Below are 27,235 nucleotides of genomic sequence, written 5' to 3' on the forward strand. Positions count from 1 at the left end.
AATACCGTGATCTGTGTTTCCAAGAAAGAAAATTATTGTCATTTTACTTGCATACACTACAATATGTAGTACCCTTATTATTGATTGCACCAAGCTGGAGGATTTCTCCCTATAGTTGACCATAAAAGTGCCCTTTTTTCAGGCTGGAGGTATTATCAGATTTAACAGGACAGGGATTTCTAACATTAATTGATTATTTATCCAAGAAATAAGATATAGTGGGGCCACATGAGGTTTGTGAAAGGGATTTCAAGCTAGAAGCTACATGTATATGAAAGAGAAGCCTTTCCTATCAAAAAAACTATGTAAAATGGATAGGGTTTTGACCTTAGGGCAGAGCCTCCTTGTATAAAAGTTTGTTACTTCCCCTCCCCCTCCCCACGGAGGGGGAGGGGGAGAGATCAATAGGCCTTGATAAATATATCCCAAACCAAACTTAAAAAAAAAAAAAACACAAGAAACATGAATTTTTCTTAAGGGTTTAGCACACTATTTGTGAAAGTCAGCAAAATCAGCAAAAGATTAACTGGTTCATAGTATTATACATTCATTGTATTATTTCCTGCTGCAAAGCAAGCCGTTTAAAATGTAGGCAATCGGTTAACTGGGGAGCATTTGCCATTTTTTGTGCTAGCTGATGAGATGAGGTATTTGTTACTAGAGTGTAGGTATCTTTCAATCAATCACTCAATTAATCAATCAATCAATCAGTCAATCAATCAAACAGTCAGTCATTCAATCAATAATATTTTAGCTTCATTTATACCACGGAGTGCAAGCTCACACCATATCAAAACATAACCACAATAGCTCTAAATTGAGTGGATTCCCAAGAAAGCCTGCCTCTTTTTATGAAGCTCGCAAATAATTAATGGTTATTCCCTGAGTGCAGGTTGGATATGAGACGATGGATAGCTAACGAGGCATGTAGCATTGAGTTGACTATAATCATTTCATATCCAACAAGCGTGAGTGCAATAATCGTTTTTATTATACATTGTAATCACCATCTGTCTTCTAATTGGCTAAAAGCCTACAGTTAGTTCTGGGAAACAGCGCAACCTACAGATTACTTACTAATCTGCTAGCAGATTAGTAAATAATCCGCAGCTTGCGCACGCAATGCATGATTTCCAAGAGCAATGTCAAGTTCAAGTAAGAACATGGCTTATCGAAAATAAACTGTGCTCGGTGCGATAACGCGTTTGTTGTTATTTTCTTTAAAACAATGTATAATAAAACAATTATGAAATTCAGTTTTTGTGATATCCGAAATAATCAAGGTCTCGGTTAGTGTTATCAGCCTCAGCTGATAACACTTACCTCGACCTTGATTATCCCGGATATCACAAAAACCTCATCTAATAATTGTTTATAAAAATCAGATTATACATACAAACTTACCATATTTGTAGAGCATGGTATAATTCCTGTATAAAAGTAAAGTAAAGTCTGCATATTAGCCAGTGACCCACCAGGCCGGAACTTGTCCCGGTTTCCGTAGGATGAAGCGACTAGGAGTATTTCTCCTCACCCCTGGATGGGGTGCATTAAGTTCGATTCGCCGCTACTCATTTATACACCTGGGTGGAGAGAGGCACTGTGGGAGTAAAGTGTCTTGCCCAAGAACACAACACAATTTCTCCGGCCAGAGCTCAAACCCGGACCGCTCGATCCGGAGACGAGCGCACTAACCATGAGGCCACCGCGCCTCCCACATATACTAGTATTACGGCTAACGAGCCAATGAAAACTCAAATTGTATTATGCAATGATCCAGTTTTAAATAAAACTGATTGTATGTATGGCTTTACAAATTTAAATAAGACAAATCCATACATCACATTAATGTATGGTCAACAAGGCTAATTAAAAAAGATAGCAAAGAAGTCATTGTCTAAATCTCCAAATATAATAAGCTTACCTCTCGAACAATGTGATTATGATTTCTAAGTACAGTAAACAAATGCAGATCAACTCTAATATTGTAATTTATTTCACTTTTGAATATCTAATTTGGACAAAGAGAAAAGGTCACAGTTCATATTCAAACTAAGGCGAAGAAGCGTACTTACTCAAAAGGGTAAAAATATATTCCGCACATCGACGCCTTTACAGTCAACTGATCGTTGAATGACCTCTTCCATGACTTACATTTGTAAACAAGTAATTCCACTAATTCCATCCAAATGTAAAGCGATGAAATATATTACCCTCTTGTTTCCGAAAGTCTTGAGAAGGCGTCTGTGATTCATATATTGTTTTCAAACTCAAGCGGTACTGTCTTTGAATTTGTGGTCACCGATGGAGACATTTTAAACTTCTGACGCTTCAAAGCAGTGAATATTGGCTTTTAAAAGTACAATGGCTCCTGTAGAGCCTGCACTGGACATATGCCGTCTATCCTACCTTTCGCGAGGAACTTTACTCCCGATGTCTCAATTTTGTCGACACCTGAAATAAAAAAAGCAATTGCAAACGGGTTTCGTTATTTGTACTTAATTACGAAGCTTAATTCTCGACACGTAAAGGAAATGATAAGATGCAGAATTCAAGACCAAGCTCAAAATGAAAAATGATTTACCTTTAAAACTAAAAGCAGGGGAAACTAGAGATCACGCTTCCAACCGAAATGGCTGACTCAGACCACAGGCAGCCCAAGCTCTCTCTATGAACCACACAAGCAACACAATAATATGGCATCGAATTATAAGGGTTTCTATGGGATTTTCTACAAGATATCCATGGAGGTAGTTAAAAGTGAAAATTCTCAATAAAAATGGCGTATCTTATTCCATACGTTTGAGGACAAGGCGAAACACCTCAGTCGGAACAGCCTGCCGAACGAAGTCAAAAATCCCAGGCTAAAATGTACCCACGGCCACAAATCCACCGCAGAATTCAAGGGTAAAGGTTGATCTTTCATTTCAATCCTTTAGCCACACAATCGCAGTCCTGCGGAGCTTTCGCGTTGATCTTACGTTTCTTTGGTTTTGAAGCCATTTTGCAAAAGCGTTCTGTACGATTTTTATTTTGCATTGTAAATTCGACCTGAGGGGACCCCGGATGTTACAAGAAGTTTGGTTGACAAATTGCGGTCTAGTACCCCCGCGAGTCTTGGTTTGCCAACATGACGAGGCTACCAAGCCGATTTCAACGGTCGTTGGGTCGCGGATCAAACGACACGGAGTTCTTCCATAGTTTTATCGTTTCACTGGGGACACGAAGAGCCGCCTGGCGTCGCTCGCAGGGCTGCGATTGTGTGGCTAGAGGATTGAAATGAAAGATCAACCTTTGCCCTTGAAATCTGCGGTGGATTTGTGGCCGTGGGTACATTTTAGCCTGGGATTTTTGACTTCGTTCGGCAGGCTGTTCCGACTGAGGTGTTGCGCCTTGTCCTCTCTTTATAAAGGGAAAACCGGAATTCAAAAAAAGTCGCTTAAATCAAGTTCAATCGGTAAAATAACCACACCAGGAGCAAACAACACACGTATGAAATAAGGTAAGCCATTTTTATTGAGAATTTTCACTTTAACTACCTCCATGGATATCTTGTAGAAAATCCCATAGAAACCCTTATAATTCGATGCCATATTGTGTTGCTCGTGTGGTTCATAGAGAGAGCTTGGGCTGCCTGTGCTCAGACTAGTGCGCCGTGCGATACAAGACCACGTGACAGGCGCTGACGTACTCTCGTGGACAAATAAATCAATCAGATCATGCCATAATGTGGCTATACACTTGGTGTCAGCCACTCAAAAAAAGATGGTTCACCTATTCAAACCTTGAAAACATTGCTAAAAACCAGGGGCGGGGCAGAAGACTCCTGAAATTCGCGTATCTGGATTATCTGGATCATCCAGCAAAAAGTGACGTCACATCCGGTTTAAACTGTGCCGCGCAGCTCGTTTCACAAAGCGAAAAAATGGCGTTTCGATTGGGGAAGATTTTCCTCTATTTGCAAACCATCAGGTTGGTGTCCTTTCATACTGAGGATAGAAAGATGTTGCAGGCACATTTCTTCGACTTTTTAAGCAAAACTTTCGGCAAAACAGTATAGTTTAGTATTGTTTTGAAGGAAAATAACGGAGAGCCTTCTGTCATCGAATGGCGGATTTTACACATTTGCAAAACTGGTGTTGTTCCGACTTTTGGTTCTTATTGTTCGTGATTCGGTTATAACACTAAGTGCAATAGCCTATAATGTTAACAACAACCTGGATGAAGTATTGCTGGCCATAGTTTGCACTGTGCACTACGGGAACATGTTTAACAGAAGCCGTTTTTTTCTAAAAGTGAACACAGTTGAAGCTCTGTATCCACGAGTGTGTGGTGGAAAATCGTATACGCAAGGTTAGTATCCTATTTCCGTATCTCTTGTGGAATACTTTTTTTCTCTGCAAGAAATAATCTATGTTGAGAGCTAGAGTTCATTGTAAATGCGTGTTTTAGGGATATCAGATTTCCCAGAAAAGATCAACAAAGGGTGAAGCAGTCCAGATGAGTAGAACTAATTTCCTTCAGTCATCCAATGGTTAATTGTACATTCCTCTGTATTGTCTGAATTGCAATACTGGCCTGGGGATCAACTTCTTTGGGCAGTTCAAAAAGAGGGGGTTGGCCTGTTTAGGGTTAGCTCCCACTGGTATGGTATACCCTTACCTCTTAACTTCACCCCCGCTTTTGACAGGTACCCACTTCTGCTGTGACACGGGGGGTGGGGGGGGGGGGGCTACTCCCTTATATGCACTATATAGGTATGTGTGCCCCAAAGGGTATGGTTTTTCAGCCATTTTGGTCATAAATAAAGTATGGATTTTGGCCACTTTCATCTTGAATAGGGTAAGGGTTTTGTACTCTAGTCTTGAATTGGGTAATGTTGTTTAGAAGAAGCTACTTTTTCATCATTATTGATAAGACCATAAACAAAAAGCCTTCAAAAATTATGTTTAGGGCAACTATGTCAGCGGCAACGGTTCTAAAAAGGTTGTCAAATTTTTGATCTGGTCATAAAGAGGGTAGGGAAAATTGCAGATTTTGGTGATCAATAGAGCAAGGGTTTTGGGAAGCAGGCCACACACCCCCACCAATTTTTTCTGGTAGTACCCCCCTCCCGGGTACTGTAGAGTGGTTCATAAATAAATGCTGGACAGAATTCAAATTTTATCTCGTAATTAGCTTTAACCTGTACATTATTATCTATTAATAATGAAATAGAGAACATCTTCTCTCTTTCTATTCAACAATTGGACTATGAGGTCAAGGCTTCTTTGAGGTGATAGTTTGAGGCTGTATCAACCGTATTATCACCTGATGGGAATCTTGAGCTCGGAATCCAATAATATTGTTAAGTAGAATTGTATGATTTACCATTGTTTCTCTATCAAACTTCATACTTGGGTGCAATCATACAATCTGAAATTTTCATACTTGTAGGACTTCATAATTAGTTAAATTCAACTATTTTGAGATTTTAAAGTTATGTTCTTTATCAAATTAACTCAACAAGAGATGCTGTGAGAACACAGGTCGCTGGTGGTTGTTTACACAGCTTTTTTTAGTTCTTCCAAAGATCTATTTTCAACACCTCATCTTTCGTTAATCTGGTAGGGATACAATGTAGCTCTGTAGCAACAGGACCTTTGTTCATTATTTGATCAATGTTTAAACGGCATCTACCTTCCATCTCATAAAGAAAAAAGGAAAAATGGGTCTCATAGGCATGTATCAAATAATTCACAAAGGTCAGTTGTGATTGCTCCATTGTGGGTGGGCTGAAAGTTTTAGCTTGGTTTGATCTTAAAGTGATTTTTTGCCATTAATTCCCCATGCATTTGGCTGAATTTGACCCTGCATGATTCTTCAATTATTGATTATTGAATAATCAAATGTGCAAATTATAATCCCTCTTTGTTTGAGTTTCCCACAGTCATTCAATCACAGTGGGTTTTGCGAGTTAATTTTCTCTTCTTTGTAAATTGATATTTTTGCTTTAAATTTTAATAGCCATAGGTGTGTTTCCAGTAGAACTGTAAGCCTACCCACTTGATGTAATATTGGGTTGAGTGTAAGACATCATCAGTAACCTCATTTGCATATTTTACACATTTTTCAAACTTAAACATCTTTGAAACTGATGCAGATATTTGCAAAAGGTTAACAGCATTTTTAATCTTTTGTGGAATTCTATGTGATACACCTACAAATTCTGACTCAAGGGGTAAAAGTTAAATGAGAGAAGCACGTTAAAGCGTTGAGATGAAGAGAATTTTGGAGGGGAATTTGATGTGGATATTGAATTGACAGAGGTTGGCTTTGCTGTTGCTTTTGTTATTATCTTCTATATTTTTGAGGCAGAGTGGTTGTTGGCAAAAGCACAACTGGCAATGTCCTCACTGAGCTGTGTTTAGGTGTTTTTAGGTTTTTGTCTCTGACATTGAAGTTCAATTTAAGTAGTAATACACTGTCTTTACAATGGAACATATGGATATTAATAGTATAGTTATTTTAATACCCTCTTGCCAAAATTATAGTAATTTTATGGCTCAATTTCTACCTCTGCTTTAATTTGTTTACACCATTTTATTTTTTTAAACCAATTTAATGTCATCAAAGGAGAAGGGGGAATCTGAGAAAAATAATAAATTAGACCAGCAAACATAAATAAATTTGCAATGATTGCTCTCATTGTCTAGTGGAGATGAAGTGGACCAAAAGGTCAGAGATATGATGTTTGAATCTAGGTCTGTCTGTACAAAAGAAAAAAAAAAGATTTTATTGTAGTATGGGAGTATATTGGTAAGTTATGTTGGGGGGTTGATATGGGATCCTGACTGTACTGTTGTAGGGTAGGAATAGGGACTTAGGGGGTGGGTGGTGTGCTTGTGATTCTTTTCAAGAACCTGACTCTGAAAGTGAAAACAAACTGGTTTGAAAAATTTACAGCAGAGGTAAAAATTATACATTATATCTTGTTTTTCCTAGGTGGTAAATGAGCAAATACCCACAAGAGAAATACAGACAAGAGAGGCACTTTACTTCTCTTCTTAATCAGTGTTCTTCTGAATTCCTCTTGTTAAACTAAATTACTTTTTCTGTTGATCGAGATAACATTTTTACACTGGACTTTTTCTCTGAAACCCTTACTAACAAAATAATCATTGCTAACGAAAATTATACTTTTTACGATAACTGTAGAAATTGTTGTGCGCTCATTGGCTAATTTTCATCGTCAATAAGCAGACCTGTAGGCACATAAATTTATAATTTAAGAGATGTGTCAATGAGCAAGAGCATACAATTTGGCAATGAATTTGTTATTTAAAAAAAAAAACAAATTGATGTCAGTGTTTCATGTGTTTGCAGATGAGTGTTTGAGTGTATGCTATCGCCCCGTGGATCCACAGCAACTGTGACAACGTTATGACCAAATTCATGATCAATAATGTTCAAGACAGATGCATGAAAAACTGACGTCAATTTGTTAAACTGAGAAAGATCCGGTTGTTGGTCTTTTTGTGACTGATGGAGGTCTCTAAAAGTTCTCAGTTGTTGTTTAATTTTAGTGACTGTCATTTATGTTTGTATTTTTTTAGGTGGTTACCTCCCGGCATATACACCCCACACTGGCATACAATCCCTTGATTTAGATGATGCTGAACCTGCTTTTCCCATCTTTAACATACATGTAAGAGTGCCAGTGGACCTGTCCAAATATGATTCTTTTTACTGATAATGCAAATCATAATAAAGATACAAAGCCTCTCTGGTGTGATTTCTTCCTTTACAGTGAAGTGCAACCTATCCAAAAGTTGCATTCTGTAAAAGGTTTACAAAAATTATAAAATATAGGAGCTTCTCTGAAAGAATAGTTTGTTGTTTTTTTCTGTTCATTTTTTTCATTGAACATTTATATTTTCCTAATAAGCAGTTTCTTCACAACACATTTTAAGATGATAAATAGCCATAAAAATGACATTTTTATCTGTGAGTTCATTTTCAAGATTAAAAAAAGTTATAATATTTAAAAATAACTTTTTTTAATCTTGAAAATGATCTCAGAGATAAAAATGTCATTTTTATGGCTATTTATCATCTTAAAATGTGTTGTGAAGAAACTGCTTATTAGGAAAATATAAAATATATATTATATATTTTCTTTTCTTTGGGGAGGGGCTTTTTGAGAATTTCCCTAAAAATATCACAAGGTATAAAGGAAGGAGGGAAAATAAAAGTTATGTTTTCATTATCAGATTGAGTCTCTCTATGAAGCTGCAAAGTATGGTTATTATTTTAAACTGTTGTGGATAACGTTAGGCCCATTTTAATTAAAAATACAAATGGGAACTCGCAGTGATAATCACACAATCCCTAGGCACTGTTTAGTTTTTTAATTGCTCTTTTTCCAGAAAACAATTTGAACATCTTGTTACGTAAAGAGGGGGGTGGGGGGGGGGGGGGGTGGGGGGAGTTGGGAGGTATTCTACATAGTTTTAAATGGGGAAGCTCCATCTCAAGGTCCAACCCCTTAATACTGTATCCCTTTTCTTAACCCTTAGAAAGAAGTTTTAAAATATCTTTTTGAACAATATATCAGAATCCCCTCATTCTGGCTCAGGAGAGTAAATGAGAGATTATCAACAACATTTTAGAACCAGAAGAAAGGAAATCCCTGAAAGAAAGATTTCTGTACCCTTTCGTACACCTGAATTCAATTTGTCAGAAATCCCTTACCCTTAAATAGTAATATCTGAGGCCTGAAAACTTTTGAGCAGAGCTTCCCCATATATGTCATTACAAGGAGTCCTCCCACATACACAATTCAGGAACTCTTTACAAGTAGTGATGAAGCTGGCTGTAAGACTGGTCTGATCAGGCAGCTTCTTCAGTTTTTGAGTACAAACTTGTTACTCTCAGTCAACTTCTAGTATGGAACCTTTTCTTTTCCGGTCCCGGTCCAAGTTCACAGACACTACCGCAGCTAGCAATCACTTTCACACCACTAACACTAACAATGTCACTCGCAGTCTGGTTGTTCAGTTCCACCACACCATGTTTCATGGTCACTCATTGTCAGACATGAGTTCATAATAGCTTGTAACATTCACCAGCCTGGCAGTGTCATTGTTGCTATTACCTGTTCCCAGAGTTCCTTTTGTGGATTGGTGTTGAGGCATGATATTTCATTACTGTTTGCAAACAGTTTGTTAAGATCACACATTGAAAGAGTGATGAATCAAAATAATTGAACTCTATAAGACAGAATTGCTAGTGTTCTCTCATTCCCTGGGACTGAAATGTCTTGATGTAAGCTTGTATAGAGAAAGCACATTCAAAATAAGGCAAAATGTATGAGTAACCTTTCAAAATAAGCTGCAATTATGATAGGGATTAAAAGACAAGGAACTTGGTCAGCAAACAAGGCAAATGAAAGGAATTGAAGATATGAAAGGTGCATGCATGCTTGACCTCATAAGATCCGGGGGTATTGAAACCTTATAGTGTCGCTGACACTTAACACTGTTGAGAGGGTAAAATAAATTAGATTATAACTGGAGTAAAAACACGAGACACCCAAATTACTGAATCACCCATAAGAATATCTTGTTAATTTTTAAGGGGTTCACGGCCTGCCTACCCCTGCGAAATGAATTCCCAGTAGTCTGGGAATTCCTAGGAATTCCTAGGAATTCCTAGGAATTCCAAGTTATTCCAAGACATGCAAATTATGCTTTATCCAAGACCTTGGAATTTCTGGGAATATTTGGGAATAGTGGAAGTATGACTGGGAATTATTGGGAATTCCTAGGAATTCCAAGTTATTCCAAGCCATGCAAATTATGCTTAATCCAAGACCTTGGAATTTCTGGGAATATTTGGGAATAGTGAAAAGTATGACTGGGAATTATTGGGAATTCCTAGGAACTCCTATTACTTCCCAGACTGTTTTAAAAAATGTATTTGGAATATCTAGGAGTTTTTGGGAATAGCTAAATCACATGAAATATTGCTGGAAATTTCTATAAATTTCCCAAAATGTCAAAATTAAAGATGAACTCGGTGCATGAATCAGTTTCTGTGAATTAGTAAAAATCAACACGATCATTTCTCTGTAGTGAGTTCCATACCTTTTTATTGTTGTCAAGCTCCAAGATAATTATTTCCAGACAAAAAATGTACATTAATTCCAGTTTAAGTCTGACAACTCAACATAAAACTATAGCACTGATAATATTGCTTTTTAGATCCAACATGATTTGTTAGTGTATATGTGCCTGTATGGACCCGTAAATCAAACACCCAGAGTTTAACTGATAGAAAAATAGATGCTCTTAGATTTGATAAATAGATTAAGCAAAAAATTCTGTCATCATAAATGAATATATATTATTTACAATTTCAATAAAACCAAAAGTATATATATGCACGTATATATTTAATATAATTGTAGATTCACACACATACCCATCACAGCCCACTGTTGAACAATTTTTGACTTGATCCTGTATGACTTTAGGAAAAAGAGGAAGACATCTCTCACAGATGTCATAAATGAAAAGCTCACAGTTTCCACACACTTGCTGTACATTTGTAAAACTGTACTGTGACATTCTCTGGACAAATTACCGGTAGTTTCATTAAAACAAGGATATCTTTAGCAGCCTCTCATTGTCATACAATGTCTTGAAATTAAGGCCAGAATAGCCATACAGGCATATTCTTTGGCAGAAAATGTTTTTTTCTTGGGAACCATTAGTTTCACTTTCATCAGGGGAGTCCAGTGAATGGTCATCAGTGTCAGAGTTCTCAATTTCTTCAGAGGAGTCGGAACTGAAACTTCAACATCATTATCTGAATCACTGTCTGTGGACAAATCTGAGTTGTTGTGTATTACATCAACTGGTATTTTTGTAGTCTTTTCAGGTATTGGCAACTCAATTTTATCAAATGCTTCTGTGAAACTTGAATTCTTGCATAAAGGTTCACTCCATAATCCATCAAAGTCATCCACATTTTTGCCAACAGCCATCTCACTCAGGTGAGCCGAAAACTGTGAGGTGTTCTGTTCATGGTGTTGGAAATGATATCCAAGAAAAAGGGATGCAAGAGAGGGAGATGACGTCAACTGGCCTGTGAAGACTGCTTTAAGCGATTTATGTGGTCGAATCTTGTAGATTTTGGTATGGGTATAGTGGAATCATCAATATGTTTCTTGTATTTCCTTGTCCTCGCGGTCACTTTAATTCATGACACAACAAAATCAAAAGAATCAAAAAGATTATGAGTTAGTGGGAAACAAATAAATAACTGACATAAATAAATGACAATGCAAATAAAAAAAACCTACATCTTGATGTATTGAAAAGACTATAGATCTCATATCATGCTAATCCTTATAAATAATTCAAAGGAAAAAATGACAAGCATCGCAAATTTATACTTGCTGCATTGTGCTGACTGGGTGTTGAAATAGATTTGGTGGACTAATACAACAAGCTTAAGCTCATTTCGCAGAATTTATCTCGTTTCCTCAGGTCGATCTGAAACCTTTTAGGTGAATTTCAGCTTTTGGGGTTTTTAAAGAGCACACAATGCATTGCTTAGTTTGATTTATAATTTACAATTATAGGTTATCATAACAGAAAATCCCTATAAAATTGGATTCCTTACCTTTGCAGTGAACTTGATTCAAGTGCCTCATGATCCTTTATCTTGACAACCGTCGGGAACAGATCAACCAGTTAAAGTACGTTCCATTTTCCTCCTTGATTTATTCGTAAAAAGTTTGTGTAGTTTTTTCCTTTTGAAGCAAGACCCATCTTTCAAAAGACCACCAAAACAGCGTGGAAAGGGAAACAGACTTGCCATCGAAAGCGACTGGTCTGGCAACCTCGTTGCCAGTCTCTCTCTCCTTCTTCTCCCGTTTCCATTCTCTCCTCAACTGATCAACTGAACCAATCACAGCACGCGAATTTTCACGTGACTATCCTTGTGACTGAACGTGACAAAGATCGCGTTATTAATTCTCTTTTGGCGCCCATCTTTGAATTCAGCGTTAACGGCTGATCGCTCGTGCGTTTTATTAGATTTCACTTCCAAAATTATATCAAAATGGTTTTTGCTGCGGTCCTGTGACCAGAAGAAAACAGCGTGAGTGTCATTAACGAGAAACAAGTTATTCTTGGCGAAGATTTGGAGTTAAAAGAAAGTCTTACTGTGGATGTTTCAACGGGGAAGAATTCAAAGGACAGATTAGCCGTATACAAAATTATTTGGTGAGTAATCGAATTCAAGTAACCTTATATTATACAAAGTAAATTCTTGTATTTAGACAAAAGCTTTTGAATGAACTTTATCATCACGAATCATACACGAGTGGATCACTCAGTCATGGCATGAAATGAATTCTGGCTAAAGCAAAGTTGAAACAATTTAGGTTGCCCAGTGTGCATGCCTAAACAATTTGATTTGCGAGTAACAAGTTTCTCTCGCCTCACTTGTTCAAACGAAATAAATATAGCAGTTCTCTCTGATCCCAGTCAAAGTTCTTGATAAAAACTCCAACGAGGCAGCCAGTGTGCATGAGTTTGATATGTCTCCTGTGTGTTTCAGCCTGACTGTATGGCAGTCCATGTTGATCTTCAATTTTTGTCCATCCGTATATTCTTTTGTGTTTACTCTATTATTTAAATGTTCCTTAAATGTTTTAAGTGTCTTTTTTAGTATTTCTAATGTCTAAATTTGGCTAAAAACCGTGATATACACAGTGTATCCAATTCAAGAGTTGTTGATACACTTATAGAGGAAGGAAAACCTTGATTTAATCTACTGTAAGCTCAAGATTTATGTAACATATTTATCAATAGTATACAAGCACCTGCCATTATCAAGTCTTCTCTTTTAACATTTCAACCAGCTTACAGTCAGGTCTTAATTAGCTGCGTGTATTAAACTGTGAGCACATAAATATTTGGATCTCAGTCTTACAGTACCTCATATATATCGCAATGTACTGTATTTTTTTAATTTTGTTTTAGGTGTCATGCAACAAAGATGAAGATGAAGAGGCCAGCTGTTGACAGCGTAATTAGAGGGCAACAAAAGAAGCTGCGGAAACAAAAGAAATAACTGAACAGCAGCTAAGTTTGCCCAAACTCAGCCTTTTTTAATTTTAAGGATTGTTTCAGTTTTGTTCTTATAATTGATTCCTTACATTCATGAAAATCCAGATTTGTTCCACATAATAACAATAATTTAAGCTAAAATCTTGTGTATGGAAAATTGTTGGATTTGTAAACCAAAAAAGTAAGTAAATTATCTGAAAAAGTTCTCTTTTTATCAAACATGTAAAAGTTTGACCTTCATAGCTGTTTTCAGTTTTACTTTTAATTCTTGGTGTAATAAAAAAGAAACAGGATAATATTATTCTAATGACTTATGTTTAAATTCATGAAAGCCAATGTAATAAACCATTGATTTAAAGCCTGTTTGATGTGATATCAGTGACTTTATTTGTTATTTTAATGCTGGGCATTAATCATCAAAATTTTGTCTGGCCTACAAACGATACAAAATTCCCAGTTTTTCTCAGATTTTCCAAAAAATTCCAACCTATTCTCAAAAAATCCTACAAATTCCAAGTTATTCCCAGAAATTCCTAGGAATTTTTGAGAATTTTAAGGAATTTTCAAGGTGAGTATATTTCAGTTGGAATTCCTAGGAATTCCTAGGAATTCCAAGTCAGCTCTATGTAAACTTGGAATTCCTAGGAATTCCTAGGAATTCCGAGTCCGAATTACCGTGAAAATTCACACCTTAGATTCCTAGGAATTCCTAGGAATTCTTAGGAATTCCTAGGAATTTTTTCCTAGGAATTCCTAGGAATTCTTAAAGTTATCTCACAAGGGTATGTTGAAGGAAGCGTTTACCAATTAAGGAATTGCCAACGGAAAAGTTAAGATAACTTGTTCAAGGTTCTCAACCAATCGTAACAGAATTTATAACACCAGTTTGAGTCACAAGCAAGAACATGAATTTGCGCTAGTGTCGATCGGCAAGAAAGTTCCGCCGCGTAGTGTGTGTGGGTCTATTCCTGCAGTGAGATACGATTACCACCTCTAAAGTACTCTCGAGTGTTTGTCAAGGGTAAATTTGAAAAAAATGGGCTTCTGTTAAATAGGTTCTCCCACGTCTAGAAAACTTTCATTGTGCTTTTCTCTTAGTTTAATGCCTACCTAAGAGAATAGGATATTTGAATTGAGTGCTACACGCCTAGAATTCATTATTTCCACGCAAACGATGACTCCTGTGGAATTCAGCGAAGAAGAAACGACGACATTTCGTAAAAACAGACGCCTTCAGAAAAGCGTGTATTTGAATAAATAACCGTTCTGTTCCTCAAACAAACGATATGACGAGGAAGACGACAAAATATTGTTTATCATGGCCAAATAAAACGTTAGAAATATCCCGCCGATCACGAAATATTGCCATTTTACTTACTGAGAGAACGATTATGTCGCATTCAAATTTGATTTTGCCGCTCAGCCCCTTTTTCACCGGATGTGACGTCACTTTTTGTGGATGATCCAAACAGAAAAAAAGTGCCAGGCGTCACAGAGTGTTCTCCCCCGCCCCTGCTAAAAACTCATTACAATTTGCTCTCGTTTTAACTATCTACTTGGTATCTTAAGATTGACGGATATCAAAGTCTGTAGACAAATATCATAGCATGGTTTTTGCGGCGACTAGTAGAGATTGTTGGTTATACAATGCATATGATATCTCTGTGGTGAGATCAAAATGCCTGATATTATGCAAGATGTATATAGAGCGATTTATGATTCCCTGATTTGGCAGTAAAGCAGGCGATGTATTGTGTGTTATATTTTGCTACGGACGTGTCGTGCGTTTTATGTATCTTTACCACGGCAGAGTCAAGCGATGCTCAAGGTCATTCCCCAGTATGGCATTGCGCATCCTTACTGCGCATAATTTATGGCATCATTAGCGCACGTTCGTGCACGCGCACATTAAAAAACATGGCGGATCTGCCTTGATATTGAGTTCTGTCAGTTGAAAAATGGCTATAGCTCACTAACGAGCTCGGGCACCGCAAATTTTTTTCCAGTCATTTTAATCAACTAATCATTAGCTTTGCGTGAGTATCATAACAAGTTTTAGTACAATATTTAGAAGATTTGTTTGTTTAAGTTCAAGCACGTTTTTAGTAATTATATTGCTTCGCGAGCAGAAATTTGCGTTGGGTGTTATAGCCACATCCTGTGACGAATATTAAATAGAGATGACTCAGCTTAAAGCAATCAATTGTTAGTGGTTTTAGGATCAGTGTAATCGGATTATACTCGGTAATTATCAAAGAATAATTGTAGCCCACGCTAAGGAAATTCGTATCAACCACAAGCGTTACGCGTTAGGAGATTAGAAAAGACCGCAGAGAAACAATAGTGAGCCTTAGCCAACTTAGGTTTGCGGCCGGACATACGTAGCCAAGGCTTTTACGTTAGTGATAATAAAATGTAGTGAATATTGTAATTTTAAGTCAGAACGATTACAGCGATAAGATTGATCAGAACGAATGTACGAAAGAAGCTGCAATAAAGTGGAGAAAACGACAGATACAGTCCTAAGTGTTTGTTGAACCAGCCACGGCGGGAGATTCCGCAAAAGTGAGAAAAGACTGATCTGATTTCTATGTTTGAAAATTGAATAAATAAGAAGAAGAGTTTACGATAATTATAACTTGGAATGCGTTCTTGTAATAAGCATTAAATAACGCTAAAGTGGGAAATTTTGAATGCCTCACTGCTCCTTAACGAGTATGGGCACCCCTTTTTTTATTTTATAACCTAAGTTTTCATATGATAAATATTCATTGGACAAAGTTTGAACAAAAATCTATGTGCCGTTTTATTTCAGGGGAATTACCCTAAGGACTTTCACGCTACTTGTTTCTGCGCATCCTTACTGCGCACGCAAATTCACACGCCACGTCATGCGTGAGAGCGCGTGCTAAGTAATAAAACGAACAATGATAGGGCAGGTGGCCATTGCTATAGCTTTGCCTGGATTTAACGATCTTGGACGTTCGGTGACCTCTACGTTTCTTTCAAGAAACAGATTTTATTTACGATTATCTCCACATTGTCCAAAAATGAACAAAAACTCAATGTGGGAAGTTAAAAAAAACATTCTAGATTTCTGTCCACGGGACATCGAATCCTGCCATCTTGCGGCTGCAAGGTGCGTGAAACTATGGTTGCTAAATGCAAACTTGGTCTTTAAGGAACCTCACCAGTTGACTAAATTCACTTAATAGGTCCACTTAAACAATATTTGGCAGAGAACACTTTACTTCAAAGATCCAGTTGCAATATTTTTGGGCTTACAGACACTGTGGCCTTATTCGTTAACGAAGCCCCATTTTTTCAGATTTAGGGTGTTCTTCTGGGCCTGTTTTCTCCAAAACAAAGTCGGTGACCCCCCATTTTTTACATTTCTGACATAAAAAACTCATTATCTTACAGCGGTAAAAGTCTCAGGAGAAAAATCAATGTTGTAAAATTTTCACGCGAACGTCCTTAAATTAATGCCGGCGCCGCGTTATCAAGCAGTTTTTCACTGTTTTTTTCTTTTTTCCACCTTTTGGTTCCGTAATGTGTGAAAAGCAGATAGATTCGCCAGTAGGGGTGACCAAGAATTCATATCTCAGATAAAACGTGCCACTACCGCTTTGTTTGTTGTTCTGAATTCGTTTAAGGGATAAAAAATCTAAAGGAACAATGATGTTTTTCCGTATTCTCGACAAGTTAAGTTTAACAAAATAACAAGTTTAGTTTTCTAAGCTGTATTTTATTTCTCCATGTGCAGTCAATTTTGAACTATTTCGTTCACGATGGGACATTCCAATTCATTTAAGGACAACGAATTGTGTAGCAAATCATGCTATTGAACAAGTGCTCATATTCCTCGCATACTAATTTAGATTGCACGTTGAACTTGCAATCTCTCACCCACCAAGTGCAGTGACGGTCGCGGATCTGAAAACTATAAAGTCACGTTTCTGGATTGCAACGTCTTCCTGGACCAATATTTTTCTCACAGAAAAGTAAATTGTCAACGTCGATCTTTCTTGCTGTGGACACAAAAGAGGAATAAAAATGATAATTAAGGCATGAGCATAGTTAATAGCACTCAAATGAATAGTAATGGTGATAGTGACCACCGTGCGAGTCATATAGGAATGACAAAATTCCAAGATTGCCAGTGGGCTTCGGCAAGTTTTTCAAGGGTACACAAAGAATAAGACAGCAGTGAGTTCTGTAACAATGAATTTTCTCTTAAAACTTGAGAGTCAAATAGTAATAACTTCTAACTGTTTTTGTAGCATTCATTTAATAATGTAACTTCTAGTTTCTGTCCACCCTTGAAACCGTCCATTCATTTCACTCCCGCCCTAGGGCACCACACTTTATCCAGGTAGGCAATTCCCTGGGCGTAAACTATGAAACAGTAGGGTTTCTTTTGGCTTGGCGTGACGAGCCGAAAGCGTTGATCCTGAGAACGATTTATACACAAGCTTAACGTGCCCGAAGCGAGTGAAGATAATCAATCTCTCTGCGTCTCTCCCCAGTCTCACTCACCGTTTTGGCCTCTGCTCTGGACCTTACGTTCGAGGACAGCAGACTTCAAAAAAAAAACGAATATTTTACAGTCTACCTTAAGCCTGGTTACCGTTGTGAACGCTAAAACTAAACTAAAGAAAGAAATTAAGAGTAAGCATCCTAGTCAACAGAAGGAGAATTGAACTCGTCTTTAAGACCATACTCAGGGTTACAAGTGGAAGCATAACAGAAGTCAAAGTAGTATTTACCAAAACGAGTTCGTCCATCGTCCCTAAAGCCAGCTGCCGCAGAGCTCAACATGTTCAAGTCAACTTGCTGCAAGCGAAAGACTGGAAACTGGCCACAGAAGTCCTGCACTGCTTCTCTGAGGAGAGCTTTGTCGACCTCTTCTGAAACAGCCCAGTGCTTTTGGACAATGACCTTTCTTTTTGAAGAAGCTTCAAATACCTATGAGCGAAGTAAAATAAAGGATATGTTATAAGTCGATAAAGAGATTTTTCAATACTTCCTGACGTTTAGCAAAGGAAAGCGCAGCGCTTACTTAATAAAAAATCGGATTATAAGCTTACCACTGCCTTGAAATAAGACCTCACCAAACCCCCCCCCCCCCCCCAATTTCATTCACTATATTTATATCTAACCTTAAGAAAAGATGTTAAACTTGTTCTGATTATGATTCCCTATCTTAAAACTTCTTCGGTAGTGAGTGAGTGAGAACTTTATTAAAGTGTCAAAAAAAACGTTATAGCCTGGGAATAAAAACACCATACTAATTAGGGGACACTGCTAAAAAACTATACTAATACTAATATTAATACAGAAAAAAAAATAAATGACTTGAAGGGCATTACGTGCAGCATAGGATGCAGCCCTTACAGCCGGTGTCCATTAAGCGAGTTATATCCCTTTTGCGAATATAGTTTGTAAAAGCCTGCAGTGTCTTGGCTGATCTGTCAGCCATAGACAGTTAGTCTAATGTTTCCAGAGCATGCTCACTGATATGATGTTTACGCTCATGTAACACTTGTGAAATCATTTGTGGTGTTCATTTATTGTCTGTAGAACTTGCTTTGTCCTTAATGTCCTCAGATTCAGAGAGTTTCACCACGCACTATACGTCACGCTTTGAAGTAATAGTAATACTTTTAAAACAAAAAATGCCTTTCTACGAAAAATTCCTTCCAATAAACAGTCCTCCAAAAAACTGTTTCGAATAAACATATACCCAAAATTTAAGATCTTCAAGTAAGAAAAAAATGTGGAGGACTACATGGTAAACTATGTTACTCCTTTTAGCACTTTTTTTATTGTTACTTTTCATTTTTTTTTTTTTTTTATAGATGTCCAGTACGCTGCACAAAGTTAAAACAGCTTGAGTTGATTCATTGATCCTATGCGTTTCTCGTGATACTACAAATTTCTTCAGGGATATGTTTCAAGGGACATATATTTCATCTTTACACCTGTGCGGTCTTTACGAGTTTCCCGGGTTACCTCACCCATCCAATTTTTGCGTTAGGTAATTGTGTATGTCTCGCCTGATGGTCCAAAGGTATATTAAAACCTGAGAAGCCAACTTTGTAAAGATCTTTAATTGAAACAAAACATATCCCTGAAAAAGTTTGTAATGTCAATCGAAATTCGTAGGATCAACAAATCTTGTGCTGCTCACTGAATATCCATAAAAGTCGTGTACAATACCCATTGTACGTTATTGTACTGAAATGACAGACATTATAATATTAGATTAAATTCTTTTTAAGTCAATTAATGATCAATGGCTTTCGGGCTTGCCTTAAAGTGCCACTGAAACGAAATTTTTGTATGTGAGATTTTTGATTAGTAATAAAGTTTCAACCTTACTTGGAGACACTGCAAACTTTTTTTTTCACATACGGTAAGCGAAAACTGCTTTTTCAGCCGTTCGAAGTTGGCTGGTTAAGCCCAAAATTGGCGGCCATTTGGCGCGGCCAAAACAGCCTAGTGACGTCACTGGTTGTATTGCTCTCATGCCGCGCTGAAAATTTAGAGTGATTATGGGAGAAGAGATTACTGTTCGAAGCCCCCAAAAAAACATCTTAAGGACATCTCAGAGCTGTAAAGCAGATAATAACAGTAGCCTTAGACACGAAGAGGGGGAGAGTCGATCCTGGGGCTTTCCAGTCTATTTAATTGGATATTTGCAGGATATTTTATGTAAGCAAGCAAACGAGTGGGAGTTCTTAGATCGCAAAATGATCGGGACTCTTGGTGAAATGGCCAGCATTCAATTAAACAATATCTACACTCATAAAGTAAAAAAGACATGAAAACAAGAGAAAGCGGCTTTTGAAAATATTATCCGGACTGCTGCTGCACGAATCGCAGCAACAACGCTTCGAGTTTTCGAGTCGCTTCGCTTCGAGGAAACCGGACACTTCGTGAGTTTCACAGCGGACGAGATTGTGCCACAGTGACCTTTAGTCCAGTTGTATCTGCTACATCCTACAAGTTATCACAACAGCAACAATTTAAGAAACCCTCTTCTTTTACATGAGGGAGCGAATTTAAACTATAAAGGTAAACTAAGCTGCCATGACCCTACAGGTATGTTTTCAGGAAACGAGAGAAAGCGTGACAATGTCGGCGGCCAAAAGTCATATATGCAAATTAGTTCAAATTCTGTTTAATAAACCTTCGAAAGGAGTGTAAACTAGTGACGTTTTAACGAATTGTTTTGAACTTGGATACTATCAAATGAAGATCATAGACATAAGTATGTGCTAAAGAACTCAAAGTAATCCATCGGCCGTGAAATATTACAATTGGGAGATACGTGTAAAAGAGAAGCGAAATTCCCGCTTTTTTACACTGATACGTATGCGGCAATAAAGCAAACTCTGCTGCGGGTCACAATTTTCAAAGATACATTTTGTCTACCACAAGAACTCTCACTTATTAGTATCACAAAAAAGATGCCCTCTGTGTGCAAAGAAGTACTCGACTCAAAGCTTGTGGACCGTTAATAACTTCGTGGTTGTGGGGAAGGCTGATGCGCTTATACGGCTTTTAATGCAGTAAAGTTGCCGAGAATATATTCGAACCTCGTTAATAGACCTTAGATAAACGTAAGAATCCAAATTTCAGAATCAGGCTGAAAACAGACGATGAAATATCGTGTTTAGGCTTCAGGACGTGATAAAAAAGTTGCCACACTCGTCTTCGAAATCTCCAATCGAGTACTCAAGATATTCGAAAAGTATACTGAGCTGTTCTAATCTGTAGCATTTATTTTGGTGAATCTACACTCTCTGGCGCCCTCCAACGTTTATGTGTATTTCCTGTCAAGGCTGGACAGAAATTACAAGGTAGAAAACTAGTAGGTATCGACAATATAAAGAATAAACTTGAATAAATCAAGTGAAAACAAGAGAGAATCTATAACGCTTCTTGCGTGAATACAACCAGTGATGTCACAAGGTCCTAAACTCGGTTCCAGAGCCCGGACACAGTTTTGCTCCAAAGGTCGATTTCAACAGCTAAAAAAAGCACTTTCCGTTAGGATTTGACAGAAATAAAGTTCACCACTACTTTAAGCACATTTGAAACTATAGATTGGGATAATAAAAGAGAATACGAAAATTTCGTTTCAGTGGCACTTTAAAGGCAACCTCGAAAGCTTCCTTTCTTTTCACTCCGCCATAGACTTAGGACAGCTACCATATTGACAACAGTTAATACTTTTTAAGATTTTCACAGTCTCTGGGGAAAAAAAAACGTTGCCTAATGTGTTTTTTTATCTCGGGTCTTTGGCAACTTTTCAGTGATATTCGTACCCTTTGTAATCCAGTCCTTAGGTCAGCGGGTTTTGGCAAGTCGTTAGGCAGTGGCCCCAAATAACAAGTGGCCTTGGCATTGTCTCGACGCATCGATATGTTCTAGAAAAAACAAAGTGACATAGGTTAGTATGGCAACTGTAGACAGACTGAGATAGGGACATCCTCAATTGCAGAAGCTAATCAGATTGACAAGGGCGTGTGCATTGTCCCTTCCGAATGTCGGGACAAGGAGGGGTTCGTGATGTTGCGCAGTGAAAAAATACTGGGAAGAAAATTGAAGCTTACGACCACGCGGCTAAATATTTAGTTAACTTTTATTTGCTAAAAAAAAAATAAACTGTTTCTTCGTTTCTAAGAAAAAAAAACATTGTTTGTTTAATGGCGCGTTACTCGTCACGCACTTAACGTTACAGATATTAATTTTAAAACTTCGTCAATTGGCGTTGCGTCTGTGTTGTCTTAGACATCTGTTACTTTGAAGCCCGGACAAACAAGGAAACGAAAGGACTTTGCTACCTTCTATGTACACCTAATTTTATTTTGTCATGACTGTGAGACTGAGGAGCTAATCAGATTACCAATTTCAAAATAAGCATGGACTATTTTTGCACGTGACCTGTGCGGGAATGAATCATTATATTATTGTTGATGCAAGATCACCACTTCGTGGCAATGACGTAATGGCATAAAGTCCAGAGATGTTTGCCTTTCACAACATGACTATTTAGTGCTCGCTTCTAGACAAGCTCTTGAATGATACCGAAAGAGACAAGCACACTGAATAAGGAGCAGAACTTTTGCTCCTTATAAATAAGGAGCAGAATTAATTTTGCATTTGATCGATTTTACATATCAAAAGTTGGCCGAGAGCCATTCATGACTAAAATGTGATAAGCGATCTTCGCTTGTTTATAAGAAACCTTTGAAAAGAGATTGGCTGATGCACACGTGTTTAAAACTCATATATTTCTTAGTTATATAACTTACATTTGTTTTCTTCTATTTTACAGTAGTTTTTCTTGTTATATGATCAAAAAAGTGTGAATAAAGGTTTAATTGATTTCTTTTTCAAAAAAAGTGTGAGAAAAAAAAAGGAACAAAAACGAAAACAATAGACACTAGAAAAGAAAAATCACCAAAACAAAAAAAAAGCTTAAAAAATGCCCATTTAAAGATTAATTCCTTTAGTAATACCAACAAACTAAGGGGTCAACTAAAGAACAAACAAAGAAAATCAAGCAAATTTTGGTCTCTTTACCCGTTTTAACGAAACCTGAACTGGGGCTCCCCCAATATCGTTAAATAAACTAGCCTACGAGTAACCACTGCGTAAAGGCTCGGCCACGCGACCGCAACATTTCAACGCAACTTATCGCAACATTGTTGCCGCAACAAGTCGCGTGCGTTTGGCCACTCGGTTGCGACGTGTTACAACATGCCGGGTGTTGTTGGCTCAAATTTAAAAATGGTCAAATTTCTCATGCAACATTTGCATACATTGCATTTGTACTCGTTTGGCCAGGTTCGTGTAACAATGTTGCAGCCGGGCATGCGCACTAGTTCGATTTTCAATACCCAACATGTCGCAACGCGTCCCAACAGGGTGGCCAAAGGCGCGCAACATGTTGCGCCCAACAATGTTGCGATATGTTGCGTTGAAGAGTTGCGATCGTTTGGCCGGAGCTTGCAAATGCTGGGCCAACAATGTTGTTATGTTGAGCAGAAATGTTGCAATCGTTTGGCCGGGGCTTAAGGTTGGCTGCTAAATGTCATTTTCACGGCTTCGCAGATCGATTCGCACAAAACAACTACACACACTTACACTTTTGAAGTCATAAAGGTAGTCGGCTTCAGTGAGTCCATTGTGAGCTGGGACATTGAAGAACTCAAGATCATTTTTCTCGTCAATTGAGATTTTCTCAACATACTTTGTTCCTCTCTCCACAATATGAACTTTGATCTCATCTGAATTCTCAAATTCCACTGTATTTTCAGAGGGAATCTGTTAACGAGAAATCCAAAACATTGGTTCTATTGAGTGATTTGAGGATAAGTAGGAGATCCGAATAAGTACACTTTCACTCTTGGCTGGATCAAAGTTTACGATCTGTTAAACTCCAAATTTCTTTCATAGTAAAGAACAGAAATAGTCACATGAGAGCCTCCCAAACGTGCCCGACCTTCCGGGCGAAAGTTAATAACTCCTCTGTAGATTACGATATTACGAATGAGACAGTAACTTACCACTGAAGCACTTGCGTCAGAGATGCAGAAAAATAGAATAGAAACGATCACAGCAGTTGAAAAACTCTAAAAAAAAAAAAAACGAAAACATTGAGAATTAGATCGTGAAATATGCGACAATGCAAGTGCTTGATCTTAATTTCGCCAGATACGAGCTCCAAAGAAGAAATATGAATTATAGTCTGCCAAATTAAATTATGGCATTTCTGTAAGTAAATAAATGGAACTTTGATAAAACCAACTGTGTACTGCAGACTTGCATGGCTATAAATGTGCGAAAGGATAAATTGAAAGATGCATGATCAACTTACGGCCATCTTGGCAGTGAATTCAAGGCACTTTCTCAGCTTCTCCCACCTCGACAAACTGTTTTCAAAAGAACATTTTGTCGCTTTTATCTTGTTCTGAAAAGGATATGAAACAAGAAACTCAAAAATTATAACAATAATAATGATAATACACTGCGAGGCGTAAATAATCTGTTTAGCACCTGAGGAAATAGTGATTGCCCAAAACCATTCATTTCCTTAAACGCTAAACCTAAAAGTTGTTTTACAAGTTTTTGGCGCAGATTTACGAAGCAGTTAATAAGTTAGAGAAAGAGCAATTTGGAAAGATACAACTTAGCACGTACTATTTTTGAACGTAAGTTAAACGAAAAACTGTCTTAGCTTCTCTCTCCTTCACATTCAACAAAGGAAGTACAACGAGATAATTATGAGAGGAAGATAATCTGTTTCAGTGACCAACAGAGGAAATATCAGTTCACCGAACTTCAATTTCCTTATTCGATACGTGCCATCATTAGTTCGTCTAACGCTAAAACTACTAACTGTTTACTAGTTTTTTGTTTGTTCAATATGCCTCCGTGAAAAGGTCATCACGCTGGAGGGGCATCACGTGTCTCAGTTGAAACGACGCTGTAAGTGAATTTTTAGATGTCGCCACAGATTTCCGTGAAAGTCGTATCACGTCTTTAATAGTTAAAGCGGAGCGTTTTTTTTTTTTTTCTTTGGGGTGGTGGGGAGGAGGGGGTCACTTCTATTTATAACCCCATCTTTACAGTAAAATCCCTGACAAGCGTGCGTACTACAAGCTGTAAATAACAATCACAAACAGTTCGTCGGGAAAATATCATAAGAAGTAAATATTTAATCGAATAACGATTCAAGGGCTTCTGAAGAGGAATAATAAAAGTCACAAATCTATTAGTTAGCAAATCACTTTCCAGTTTTCACGAGGAAGAAAACAAGAACTTTGACTCGTAGTGTAAATCCTCAATTACACTCGGATCCGTACAATTACCCATAGTAATACCTTCGGAGTTCTCTCGCTACTTTTAAAACAGGAGCGGGGTTTTAGGTTTTAGGTTTTAGGTTTTAGGTTTTAGGTTTTACGTTACGCAGCACATAAAAACTACGCAAAGTCCCAACTGTGTGACATAACAAAATAAGTAACGCTTACTTATGCCGATCATAGGTTAATAGGTTAGGTTAATTGATAGTGTTTGGAAATCGCGCTCTTACGCTGGCGCTTTGAAAGAAAACCCCATTAACCTATTCATTTTCTGAAAGCTTAATAGTCATAGAATACAACTATATCTTTTAAATTTTCTAAAAAGTTATTGTTGCAGTGATATTAAAAGAAATATCCAGAAACACTGCTTTGCTTAAACTGGTTCGCCTCCGCGCACGAATTATCGGAGCGGCGCGATTAACATCTGAAATGTTTTCGCACATATCACCCTCAAAAACGGTGGCGGCGATTTTCCAGACGTGGGTTGGTTTTTTTTTTCTACACCCTCCGAAAGTTTGATATTTTCAATGCAGACGTTTCCTTCTACTAAAGAGGCCTTAACTTTGAAACGGAAGCGAAATTAAACAACGCTTGACACCCTTTTTCGAAGGAGGTATCCTGGAATTCTGCCAATTCCGTCGGAAGACGCTCGTAAACGAACTAAAAATGTTCATCCTTATGTGCAGTTTTAGCCTGGGAACAGGCTCCCGGTAAGTCCGAACGAAGCCCCGATCTCTTCGGTCTCCGAATTCTTCTGTTTCGCGCTCGCCGAAATTTTTTTCCATCCTCGCCTGGAGCCTGTTCGCAGGCTAATGCAGTATTATTTTATTGAGAAAAAGACGAAAAACCTTTTATGAGATTGGCATGATTAGGTGTTAAAAATCAACTCCGTTGGTTTACCACAACGATGGGTTATGACAACTTGAAATGAACAGACGTCGGAAGCCCGTCGCAGTGAAATCGTCCGCCGAGAAGCGAGAAACAACCAAGAGCTTTATACAGGTTTTTATTTAAACTGACATGATTTCTTTTACTTAGAAGATTTCGTTGGCGGCGTTGGTATTATGTTGCTCGAGTTAAGGCTTCTTCGTTCTCCAGACATTTTTTGAGACCATGCCCCGTGAGGCGAAAAGAGGAAACCTCGAGGTCTACATCGTCTACATGTACATCTGCGCTTGATCTCTCGTCGTGGAAGTTTCGGAATCTCGTCCGTTCTCTAGCAATTCCGTGCGACTAGTACTTGTTGATTTTGTCCTTCAGCTTCATTGGCGGGACTAGTGTCCTCGAGTTCCTTCAACCATTCTTCTTTGCTACAGTGCGACCCACGGTCGCTCAGAGCCAAAGATCTCGTTCCACGCTGAACCTGTGGGTTCCACCAGATTTTCGCCTCTTCAGCTTCTTCGAAGACAAAAACGGGCGAGACGCTTTCTTGCGTTTTCGTCCTGACATAAAGAAAATTTGACAAGAACGAAAGCTAACTTGGGATGAAACAACCAGATCGAAAACAGTTCGCGTGCACAAATGAAATATCACACCGCAATTCTCATTACATGTGACAACTGGCGGTGAATTTTAATTGGAGGTGTCAATGCGCCGTAAGAGGTCACTGAAATTCAAAAATAGTTTTTCTTTTCATCTTAAAAAGTAAAAAAAGCTTTTTCTCCATTCTTTTTGCAAAATATTTATCTCAGTCTTCTCAATTTGAACAGCGAAAAAAAAGGTTTTTCGCATTTTACGTAAAAATCCACCAACCATGATACCTTTATATATCAAATGCATGACACGCCCGCTCTTGAATGTTTATTATTATTATTATTATTATTGTTGTTGTTGTTGTTGTTGTTATTGTTAAATGTTCCATTTGCTTTTTCGACCAAGGAACGCGCTAACTTTTTCTGAAGATGGTGAATTGACGTTTATTGGAATCAAAACTAACGAAATTTGTACTGTGCACTTAGATAAGGAATTTTCTTGTTCTTCACCTGACACAGATCCCGCGTTTTCCACGCAGACCACGTGTGTTCTACGCAGTCCTCGTGTTTCAAAGCAGATCCCGTGTTTTCCACGCGCAGTCCCCGTGTTTTTCACGCAGTCCCCGTGTTTCAAGGCAGACCCCGTGTTTTCCAAGCAGACCCCGTGTTTTCCCCGCAATCTTCGTGTTTTCCACGCAGACCCCGTGTTTTCCGCGCAGACACCGTGTTTTCCAAGCAGACCCCGTGTTTTTCACGCAGA

At 37.9% G+C, this 27,235-nt stretch overlaps 1 protein-coding gene and 3 long non-coding RNA genes across 7 annotated transcripts; 2 read left to right on the forward strand and 2 right to left on the reverse strand.

Moving 5' to 3' along the window:
* Positions 1 to 3,983: 3,983 nt before the first annotated feature.
* LOC149095875 (uncharacterized) lies at positions 3,984 to 7,764 on the forward strand. The gene is made up of 2 exons (XR_016204696.1): positions 3,984 to 4,353; positions 7,596 to 7,764. It is a non-coding gene; the product is annotated as an uncharacterized LOC149095875 (long non-coding RNA).
* Positions 7,765 to 10,905: 3,141 nt separating this feature from the next.
* On the reverse strand, positions 10,906 to 11,810 carry LOC149095876 (uncharacterized). The gene is made up of 2 exons (XR_016204703.1): positions 11,671 to 11,810; positions 10,906 to 11,237 (listed from the first exon to the last, which is right to left on the reverse strand). It is a non-coding gene; the product is annotated as an uncharacterized LOC149095876 (long non-coding RNA).
* Positions 11,811 to 12,138: 328 nt separating this feature from the next.
* LOC149095877 (uncharacterized) lies at positions 12,139 to 13,485 on the forward strand. Its single transcript, XR_016204700.1, has 2 exons — positions 12,139 to 12,275; positions 13,038 to 13,485. It is a non-coding gene; the product is annotated as an uncharacterized LOC149095877 (long non-coding RNA).
* Positions 13,486 to 16,663: 3,178 nt separating this feature from the next.
* Positions 16,664 to 24,388, reverse strand: LOC149095878 (uncharacterized). 4 transcript variants are annotated; one of them, XM_089281735.1, is made up of 5 exons: positions 23,286 to 23,820; positions 21,461 to 21,562; positions 17,894 to 18,092; positions 17,664 to 17,706; positions 17,085 to 17,155 (listed from the first exon to the last, which is right to left on the reverse strand). In XM_089281735.1, exons 2-4 carry the CDS (start codon positions 21,551 to 21,553, stop codon positions 17,687 to 17,689), a joined length of 312 nt encoding a protein of 103 aa, XP_089137861.1. In that variant the 5' UTR covers positions 21,554 to 21,562; positions 23,286 to 23,820; the 3' UTR covers positions 17,085 to 17,155; positions 17,664 to 17,686. The 4 variants fall into 4 exon arrangements, with proteins under 4 accessions (XP_089137860.1, XP_089137861.1, XP_089137859.1 ...); XM_089281733.1 differs by lacking the exons at positions 17,085 to 17,155; positions 17,664 to 17,706 and adding exons at positions 24,019 to 24,111; positions 24,342 to 24,388 and having other exon boundaries at positions 17,727 to 18,092; positions 23,286 to 23,773; XM_089281734.1 differs by lacking the exon at positions 17,664 to 17,706 and having other exon boundaries at positions 16,664 to 17,155.
* Between the last annotated feature and the right edge of the window lie 2,847 nt (positions 24,389 to 27,235).

Source organism: Orbicella faveolata, unplaced genomic scaffold (genome assembly GCF_042242905.1).
Source record: "Orbicella faveolata isolate gen_17 unplaced genomic scaffold, um_ofav_v1 contig_48, whole genome shotgun sequence".
Taxonomy (NCBI): domain Eukaryota; kingdom Metazoa; phylum Cnidaria; class Anthozoa; order Scleractinia; family Merulinidae; genus Orbicella; species Orbicella faveolata.